General features: G+C 36.2%; 1 protein-coding gene across 1 annotated transcript in view; it reads right to left on the bottom strand.

The window, feature by feature from the left end:
- The window catches only part of LOC113240134 (armadillo repeat-containing protein 2), a 33,316-nt gene extending 22,313 nt beyond the window's left edge, over nucleotides 1-11,003 (bottom strand). Inside the window, exons 1-3 of the mRNA XM_026477361.1 lie at nucleotides 10,895-11,003; nucleotides 2,316-2,457; nucleotides 1,117-1,258 (exon numbers count right to left, since the gene is read on the bottom strand). Of these exons, the coding sequence (XP_026333146.1) occupies nucleotides 1,117-1,258; nucleotides 2,316-2,457; nucleotides 10,895-11,003 (393 nt within the window). The remainder of the gene's footprint in view (nucleotides 1-1,116; nucleotides 1,259-2,315; nucleotides 2,458-10,894) is intronic.
- Nucleotides 11,004-11,223: the final 220 nt, after the last annotated feature.

The raw sequence follows: 11,223 nt of genomic DNA on the forward strand, positions 1-11,223 counted from the left end.
GAACACACCACACTTATTAAGGCATAATTGACTTAAATCGGTCAGAAAAAGCATTATGTCCATGCAGATATCATCATCATCAACCTATTTATACGTCCCACTGCAGAGCACGAGTCTCCTCTCATTAAGCCATAGACCGCACCTTGGTTCAATGAGGATTGGGAATTTCACACATTTTCCGATGTTTGTAAATCTTCTTCGACCTGCAGGTTTCATCACGATCTTTTCCTTCACCGAAAATCTCATAGTAAACTTTTCATACATTCTGGGAAAACTCAGAGAACCCACGGCCTCTGCTTGACAGGCGATAGGTTAGACCATTTGGCTACCACGGCTACGCAATAAGAGCGAAAAAGACGTTACATATTGTGCTTCCGCTCGGTCATCTTAAGGGCGCATTTATTCAACACGAATTTCATTGCGCTCACCCCGCGCGGTCGCCGAGCGGAGGCCGCGTTGCAGCCGCGCAGCGACCGCGTGCGTCTAACTGTCATGGCAAAATACGCTCTATTTATTTAGCTTTTATGTTTTTACTTAAATGAGCATCTCGGGCACACAGGCGAGTCTGGCTCCAATTTGGTATACGCGGGAGCCGCGCGGCGACCGCGCGAAATCTTTCACCTCGTGTACTTGGGCGCTTACTTATAAAGAGTGATTATTCATAAGATGGCAAAACTTTTTTTTATTTCAAATTTCTTATCAAAGGTGTTAATTTCGATGTATTACTTCAAGAATAGGCAACAGCCAGGCTGTGAATATGAAGGAAATGCGATGTGAAACCAGCCTGCGAAATTTGTATATCCATTTTTTGCATTTCAGTAACTTTGTGCTTTAAGATACGAGTTTGAGAAAAAAAGGTGACGATATGGACTTAAAGGTTTTTATGACTGGCTTAATGCAATTCCGTGTCGACATGTGTGGTGGCTCCCTTATGTGATTTTAACGGTCGGACCACCGAAACCGTGTGATCCAACGTCTTTATATGGCAATGTACTATTATTCGGGTGTTTAAAGTTTTCATGGAATACGGGTATAGTATTCCTAGGCTATTTAGACATTAAATATTAAACAATTTGAAGCTGATGACAATATGTCAGTGCTTTTTAAAACACTTACAACTGGTTTTTTCCTAGTATTACTCGTTGATTCAGTCAATAGCACTCCGTTAAGGAGTTCTTCCTCCAAAATGGCGATTCTCGCCCCTGTGACAGCTGCTAGCGCTTCGTCATTGTTCTCTTGGAGACTCAAGTATTTGAGGCTGAAAGAATGGTAAAAAAATATTACTGTGTAAGAATTATACACTCATCAAAAATGTTTAGGGATCAAGCACGTTTTTGCCAATTACTGAAAATCAGGTTTTTTAAACCTTTTTTTTGAAATTGATTTTTTTTTTGGTAATTTTCATAATTTAATCAATTAATGTAATAATTTTATTTTATTTTGTTTAAATTTTAATATAATTAATCAAATATTTGAAAAAAATGCCTTTTATCCCTAGACACTTTTGATGTGTGTATTTTGGAGCAAAATCGTGGTCAGTAACGGCGATTACGGAATTTGGTATAATTCTATACTTATTACAAATTTCGATGTAAAAAAAATCTTTTTTAGACACAAAGAGGCAACTCCTCCCAATATCCACCTTGTAATCCTGTGGATTTTCACTACTAAGGGTGCATATTACGATCCGTCCATCCATTTTTTTGAAGATCGACTCAAGTGCATATTATTATATTATATATATATATGATCTAACGATTTTTTGTATCGGTCTATTCCAATGCGATTTTTAAGCGAAACGATTCAATAGAAGACAAAACGAACCGTCTAGATCAGAAAACAATAAAATATCATTAAATTTGAACTACATTTACAACAAATGTTTAGTTGTAAAAAGTTTTTGCCCTCAGGCGTGGGATGGATAGATGATGGGATAGGCACTTGCCCATCTCTGTGCATCCTTTCAAATGGCTACGGCCTATCGTTAATTTAGCCTTTGAATATTCAATTGGACATCCACTAGAGTATATAACAAAAATTATTCGTAAGCAAAAGTCACACCTGTACCTCTACCACGAGCTTACTGTAAGAGCTGTCGCTAGTGATCGCATAAAGTATTTGACAATTCTATTTGGAAAATTTTACAGCGCCCTCTAGTAGTCACATGAAGAAGTAACATTTTACATACTTTTTTACGCGATATGACTATAAATTCAAGGTATTGATCGTAAATTCGGTAACAATTAGTAGTAATTATTGTCCGTTATGAAACACTGGATACCAGATTTAACAAAGAATAGCGGAAATTAATGTACTCAAAAGCGCTAGGCGGTCTAGTGTCCTTCTTGCGGGTTCGTTCGGTGAAAAGAGTACGCTGCGGTTCTCTAGGTGTGAATGGGCGTCGCGTGCGCAGGGAGCGGAGTGCGCCGCCTGCACCGCTGGACGGTCCGCTCATCTCTGTAAAATAAATATCAAAACCATATTTATATGTATGTATATCTAAATATACATCAAGTAGTTGACTCATCATTTCATCAATATTCAATAAAAAAATATATATAGTGGCTTAGTTTGCTAGTTGCCGTCGGATCAAATCCGGCCGGATCGAAGGAATTTTTCCTAAGTGTTCGATCTTTATATTAATCTTAGAATAATAACGCATAGAATGATAGTTTCATATCAAACGAATTGTCACAAGTGAAGCAAAAATCAAATTCATGTAGGCTAGTTTTAGTAGTAGGTTAATTTTCGGTTTTAGTGAATATTTATATAAAAATACAAGTCGAAACGCGTTACTTCCTTGTGGAATGTGATGTTAGTATCTATTTTATGTTTGTCTGACGTACTTTACACTCATTTACCGCACATTTCGTCATTTTTACCTAAAATTCTTGAGCTGTTCGCGGTGCAAGTTGACCTTGAGCACTGACGGCCTGCCCGCTCGTGTAGGCCCTTTGGGAGCGCTTCAATTTGCCTCACTTAGCGTGTGCGGACTAGGTTTCTATGCGTTATTATTCTAAGATATTAATAATAACCTAACCTAACCTCCGGTTTAAAAAACCGACCTCAAAAGACATACATCCCCTAGTTAGTGTGTGGAATATTTTCTTGAAATTTAAATGGGACCACACCTGAGATACCTTCTTTCCAATAAAAAAAGAATCATCAAAATTGGTTCACAAATGGCGGAGTCATCGCGTAACATATGTACATACAATAAAAAAACATACAGACGAATTGAGAACCTCCTCCTTTTTTTGAAGTCGGTTAATTATAATATAAAACTAAGCAGTAGAGTAATTTCACAAAAAAATAATTTAATATCAATTCAGTAAAAATTTAAATATTATAAGTAATTAAATGAAAAATTAAAACAGTCCAAGTGCTCTATTTTGACGTATAAATTGGCCGGGATAAGAGAGATAAACACGAACGCAATGAAGCTCTGTTGAAACATTGCCGTGCAGTTATGTCTAGGTGCTTAGGTTTTCGCTCTCAATTCCATCAAATATATTTTACCCCCATAATATTATTCATATATTTTTTGTGAAAATACCTCACTAGTTTGTTATTATTGTCGATACAAAGATCGAAAAAATACAAAGAAAAATTTCGTCATTCCGACTGGGCTCGAACCAGCGTCTGTTGCCTCAACGTGGGCGCAACAAGAACATAGACAAATTCCTAAAATCTGTAGGCTTGATCCGTAGCTCAGATGACAGAGCGGTAGCAACAGACGTTGTGATTCGTCCAGTCGGATCCAACATTGTCTTGTACGTCTTCATAAAGTCTCAAATTCATTTAATGTATACGCTTCTATAATAAGATTCCGATTGATATTCAAAATTAGCCATTTATGAAGTTTAAAACTATTGTGAAACAAAAACTTTATACTAAAGGTTATTTATACAACTTCTGCGAACTTGGATGACAAAAATCCGTGACAGTGCTCGTTTAGCTCTTTCAGGTATTCTCGATCTAAGATGTTTAAATTAAATATTGTACCTATAAATGTTTTCAAATGTATATTTACAAAGAGCAACGCCTAGAGTTTCTTGCTCATTCTTCTCAGGGGAATCTTGCCTTACGAATGAGCAGTAGAGTTTAATCAGTATGACGAATCAGTGTAATTTGCTTACTTACGAAATAAAGATTATTTTACTTTGACTTTGTACCATGTTTAAAATATTCAAGGAACATAGTTATTATCGGAGTTTATTTATATTTTACAAACTATATTAACTCATTTATGTTCCTATGCCAAGTACGTGTCTCAAACAATTAAAACATTATTAAACTACTGACCAAACGTGTATTGACACCATAGATAATATCTATGATTGACACTCGAAACGTTTTCGAAATATTGTTTAAACTTTCCCAGATACGCGACGACAGCAAATCGATATGATGAACAAACTATTATTAGTATAATTAAATATACTTTTTATTTTTTTTATTATTATTATAGTTGAAACAAGACTATACATATAGGTACACCTATATTCATACATTCAAACACAGTAAAAGTTTAAACGAAAGAATATAGCTAGAAACAGAATGAAAACAGCGAATAGAGAGGTATTATGCACCAAACCATTGTAGAGTCAAACGCAAAAGTCAATAATAAACACCACACTTAGAAGATTCCCGAAAAAACATGAGTAGTAATAAAAATCAATACGCTTAATTAGAGAAAATCTGGTTTAAGCCAGTACAAAGCAGAACTTTGCGTGTTAGTTGGATTATTCACCCCTCTGTAACTAATGGCAACCAAGGAGGTTACAATAAGGCACGACTTGACCAAGTGCGCGGTTCAAGCACCTTAGGTAGGTTTAGATTTGGAATAATAGGGTAGTCCGTTATGCGGAACTTGAAAGGTATGATTTGTGAATGGATTAGCATATTATTTTCTTTCAGTATTTTCCTTTTGAAAAGAAATTTTAGGCATTTTGTTTACTTTTTTTTATTTACTGGTCTTGAAATTTTTAATGATACTTTTCATAAATTTAAATGTAAATTGCGTGTTCCTACAGCTTAATACTTTATTTTCATTGTTATTTTATCTTTCATAAAATATTTAATTAAACTATCATATTTACATCCACCAACTATTTATTCCGATCTTCAATCAACTATTTGCCTGAAATTGCCGTACATAAATTAATTATTTGGATTGATTAATATTTAAAAACTTTATTTTATTATTTTCATTATTTTGTGCATCTGGGTACATATTGAGTGATGTGGACACTTGTAATTGGCTTACACATTAGAACTGTGCCTTAAAAATGTTGTCTTTTATCTTATTTTTCTATGTGTAATCTGTTGGTGCTCCAAATAAATAAATACATCGTACGCAGGGCGCTCGCGATCAGGTGTAATATAGTGGTACGAAAGTTTGCACGTTGTAGTGAACAAGTAAAAATCTTGCTATTTAAATCATACTGCCAAGTTTCCTATAGGTAGGTGCAGCCTATGGTCTGACTATACGCATAAGGCCATCAGTGCCCTGTGAGTGCCACATAACAATGGTTTTCGGATATTGTTGGAAACAGTGATGTCCGAAAACTAGCACGTCAGGCATTGTTGCACAGGCAACTACTTCCTGGCCACTAACTTTAAAAATTTAGAATTATGCGGAAAAAGTCAGCCTCTCTGCTCTGCCAAACCAATACTCGAAACTATCGCGAGGAGAATGCGGTCTCCTGTTATGCAGGGTAATTTTCATATTAGTTTTCTCTACCTAATTTCGGTGGCAATTTTTTTTATTTGAATATTCTAGAATATTATCATGACGTATTATTTATTATTGGAGGGAAATGCACCTGAAATATTATTTAATATTTCACGATAATATACTCGAATACTGAAATAATAAAAATGTTCGCCAAAATTAGAAAGAGAAAACGAACATGAAAATTACCCGGTAACTTTTTACGCCTTGGGTCCTATTTAAGGCTTACGAGCGAATTCAATTTTAATTTTACAATTTTAGATTCTCTACTAACACAATTAACCGACTTCATAAAAAGGAGGAGGTCCTCGATTCGACTGTTTTTTCAGTGCGTATGTTACGCGATTGTTCCGGAATGTGCAAACCGATTTCTTTTTTGCTTTGTTTTGATTTTATATTGAAATTGCATTCAATGTACTGCCATCTAGCGACAAATGGCTGAAAGACGACGAACGATAGTCGTCTACGAGTAGCGTGGAAGATTAGAAACGTTAACATATTTATGTTAACGTTTCTAATCAAAAGAATAATTTATTAGAGATGTGCCGAGTACTCGTTTGCTACTCGGCACTCGATGTACTCGGCCGCTTTTTTACTACTCGTACTCGGCCGAATAACTCGGTTCATAAGAAGAGTACTTGGTTAAAATAAAGCATTACAGCTATAGACATAATAAATTAAAACCAACAATATATTTAAAATAATCAAAAGAGATTTATTACTTCAAATTCTAGACAATTGTAACAATTTGTAGCAATTTAGTAATTTCAAAAGAAAGTTTACATTATTAATATTTAAAATATAACAAAGGCAAGTTATGATATAGGAATACAAGACTTTCTGCGCGTTCAGGTAATAGTCTGTTCCTTTTTCCTTCATACACATTACCCGCTTCGGCAAATAACCGCTCGCTATACACAGTGCTTGCAGGTGCATATAAAAACACTCGTGCTAACTATGCTAATTTTGGACATCTTGTTTTATGCCCTGCCCACCATTGGAAAGGACTGTGCTCTCGCGACAATACACTTTCATTGACATATCGGTTTAACGCACAAGCACACGCACAAGGACACGCACAAGCACACGCACACGCACACGAACACGCACACGCACACGCACACGCAGAAGCACACGCACAAGCACACGCACAAGCACACGCACAAGCACACGCACAAGCCGACGCACATGCTCACGCACAAGCCCACGCACAAGCCCACGCATGAGACCACGCACCAGCCCACGCACGAGACCACGCACAAGCCCACGTACAAGCCCACGCACAAGACCACGCACAAGCACACATACAAGCACACGCACACACACACGCGCACAAACACACACACACACACACACACACACACACACACACACACACACACACTCACACACAGAGACACACTATATGTATTATACTTTTACACACATTATGTATGTATGCATTGTTTGCACTCGAGTCCGTGCTTCACTCATATCGGACTTGCTGAAAACCAGCGCTGTAGGTAGGATATCCTGCCCGTAGCAAAACGCTGAGCAAGGTCTCTTTTATTATTACTCGTATTAATATTGTGTGTTTACTGTGATGTGGTGAGATTATCAAAGGTAAATTGCATTTGTGTGCAAATTACTTTTCTTTGTCTATTTGTCGTATTATGCTTTAATTTTCTAACAAATTACACGGTGCCGGCAGTTGAAAAACCATCAGACGACTTTACGATCGGCACATAATGTCCAGAACAAACTAATTAGCGTTTTACAGTTTTATCGTGTGGGTGGCTGATTGTTTACTTTCCTGGTACTGTTTGACATCATCGATGAATAAAAATGGGGAAAAAAAATAGTCCATTGTTGTAATAAAATAACAAATGCTGATGATATCAATGCGTATAGGTGTACGCACGCACCTTTGGTGTAATAAGACTAGCAAAATGAGAGCTTTTCAATCAGAGAGGTTTAAAGACTACGAACGAAAATACTCGATAACTACACGCATCAGTTTTGTCAATTGCTGAAAAACTGGTTTTTAATAATTTTTTTAACACCAATGGATTTTTTTGGATAATTTTATAATTTGAATTTGAAAATGAAATTGCCTAATAAAACCATTGGCGTTAAAAAATGAATTAAAAAACTGACTTTAAAATTTCATCATCATCAACCCAATACATCCCACTGTTCTCCTCTCAGGCGAGGGTTTAGACCGTAATCCGCCACTTTGGCCCCATGCGGGCTAGAGACTTCATACGTTTTCCAAAGGTTGTGAATCACTCGACATGCAAGTTTAATCACTATGTTTACCTTCACCAAAAGCTCATGGTGAATTCCAAATTAAATTTCGCACTAAAATTCCGAGAAACTCAGGGCTGCGCGCACAGATTCGAACCCATGGGTTCTGCTTGAGAGGCAGGCATTAGGCTACCACGGCGTCAGGTATAGGTACATAATTATACAATGTACACATGTGACTTTATCATGCCAGAGTATGAAATATCAACATACTATTACCATTACCATCCACGATTACCATTTTCCATCAAGTGGATCGTATGGCTGTTTGCTGGTTGAATACCATAAACAAAAAACCTTCGCACTCGAGTATACGCCTGACTCTTATCAAAGCGATCGCTGAAGAAAAATGATGCAAGTTTTTGCGTGACTCAAGGCAATTTGTGCCATAACGATGTGGCATTGTCGTGCAAAATTAACGCTTTCTGATAACTGAAGCGGCGTTAGATCTAAAAAAAAGCGTTATGCTGGCTTGGTTTGATAAACGGATCGATATTCCAATAGGTATAAATAAAAATAGCAATGTCGATTAGCTAGATATATTCCGAGTGGATTGAGAAACGGTTCCCCAATTTCTTTAATAAATAGTTAACAGTTGAGCTCTTTGATGTTAATTAAGTTTATTGATATTCCACTATGATGTTCAATTATTTCTGTGAAATTACTATACTTACTAGTTCGTTGTAATTTATAAATACAAAGATCGAAAACTTAGAAAAAAATCCATCGAACCGGCTGGATTCGAACCAGCGTTTTCTAGCAAATCGTGTTAGACTGGTGAAATTACAGGCACATGAGACTTGTCAACTATGTCTCAGGATGACGGGCACAGTGGCAGTGGCCCTTAGGTCTTTGTGATTTAAAGCTCTAACTGGCACTGTAACTGTTATGGACAGGCGTGTCGTTTACCATCAGGCGCATGACTTGTTCGTCCCGTCACTTGGTACCTCAACCAGTACTGAGTACTAAAAACACCGACCTCTAAAGTTCGTTACCTGACATATCGTCGTCTTAAAGTTACTGAAATGCAAAAAATGGATTGTATATACAAAAGTTGCAGGCTGATTTCATATCACATTTCCTTCATATTCACACACTGGCTTTTATCTATTCTTAAATTAATGCATCCAAGTTAACACCCATGATAAGAAATTTAAAATAAATAAAAAGTTTTGCCCTCTCCTGAATAATCACTCTTTATAAGATACGAGTTTGAGAAAGTAAGGCGACGATATGGCGTGATTTGTTTTTAAATTTAGGTTTTACAACGTAACGATTCTTTTATTTCTTTGGGAATTTCATTCATTACATAAAGTATAATATATTAGGTACATGTTCCATATAAATTCTACTTTTAAGAAGGACTCTCCCCTAAGTAGCTTAACCTCAAGATTATAATCTAAATCCACAAGCTGGCCGAATGCAGGACTCAATCGATGCCTCTAGAACCTTCGGCATTGATGTTTCTAGAACCTTCCTTGCAATCGATATAAATAGAAATATTTCCTAATGACACTCCATTAAATTCCACGATGTAAGAGTCACAATAGTGCCTTGCAAAATATAAAGAAAATAACTATTTGTAGTTGTCACAATACAATAGACCCGTTTTGACAGCCACGAAAACGAGAGAATGTACATTTGAATAATATGAACGACAAACATAAACAAGTAATTATGAAGTTATTGCGTATAAAAACGGAGACTTTAAAATTATTGCCACACCAAATTATTTCACATTTCAAGTATTTACTTTCACGTGTATTCCAAAATAAAATGCAATTTTAAATTACTATTAATTAATAATCATAACAGTTAGTCCATAGTCCTACTGATACTGGTCTTGGGCAGTGGTTCTCACATTGGGAACTTCACACACACCATTAAATTGTTTTGTAGATGTGTGCAGGTTTACTCACGACGTTTTCAAATTTAAAATTAAATTACGCACATAAATTCCGAAAAACTCAGAGGTGCAAGCCTGAATGCGAAATCACGACCGTATTTTGACATGGCTAATGGCTAATGGCTACCACGGCTTTTTTTGCCTTCTTTTTCAATTACTTGGAAACTTTTAAAATAGTTACTTCTTTAATATATTTTTTATATAGTGTTGTAAGTCATTAACCGCTGAATTTCACCGATTCAATTCGATTCCACGTAAACGTACTAATAAGTTAATTAAAAATATAAAAAGTGCTTAGTACTTACAATCGTACAGTCAGGTTTCTTTCAATAATATAAAATAAGGAAGTATAAAAAAAATAAACTAAAATTAATTGTTCTATCTAGAATTTAAAACTTATAAAAACCATTAAAATCTCTAATTATATGGTCCTAAAAACAATCTGAACTATCACAAACTCTTAAAAATTGCCTAATATAGTTAACGATTAATTGTTCACATCTCTAGTTACGTTGACAGGTGTAAAAGTGACGACTGTAGTAGTGGTAAAAACGTAGTATAATACCAATTTGACGGCCTACGTGGTCGAGTGGCTTGCACACTGGTTTTCATGGTATCGCCATCTCTGAGGTCCCGGGTTCGATCCCCGGCCGTGTCAGTGTAGAAAACTGACTTTTCTATATTGTCTCGGGTCCGAGTGTTTGTGGTACCGTCGTTGTTTCCGATTTCCATAACACAAGGGCTTTAGCTACTTACTTTGGAATCAGAGCAACGAATGTGATGTTGTCTAATTTTAATAAAAATTATTTATTTAATTTATACTTGATTATCGACCACCCCGTACTGAAATCAAGTTCTTACTGACACTTGATTAACAGCTTTTCAATTCAGTCCAGGAAAAAGACCATTGTTCACGTTCAAAGTATAAAGAAAGAGAAGAAAATTGTCCCTGTTAACAGGGTTACCTCCATAGACTGCAGCACGGGCTTCGCTGATGATTTCTGCCGAGGTTTTACGGCGCGGTGGCGCGTAGAACGGTGCGCCCGCGCCGCGCCGTCCGCCTCGGTCACTCATCACTGTAACAATACAACATTTTCACTTATGTCTATTATTGTTTAATTAATTAAGCTAAACAAATTTTCTGAATTTTTACATATTTGCATGTCAATAGATGGCATTGTGTGTTTTAAACTAATTTATAAATTAACGCTTCCTAATGGCGCTAATCCTAAATCAAATAAAAGAATAGCCGGCACTAGCCTTATCTATAAAAACATGTGCAAATAGCGCCATC

Source organism: Hyposmocoma kahamanoa, unplaced genomic scaffold (assembly GCF_003589595.1).
Source record: "Hyposmocoma kahamanoa isolate Upper Pololo Valley unplaced genomic scaffold, ASM358959v1 120, whole genome shotgun sequence".
Classification (NCBI taxonomy): domain Eukaryota; kingdom Metazoa; phylum Arthropoda; class Insecta; order Lepidoptera; family Cosmopterigidae; genus Hyposmocoma; species Hyposmocoma kahamanoa.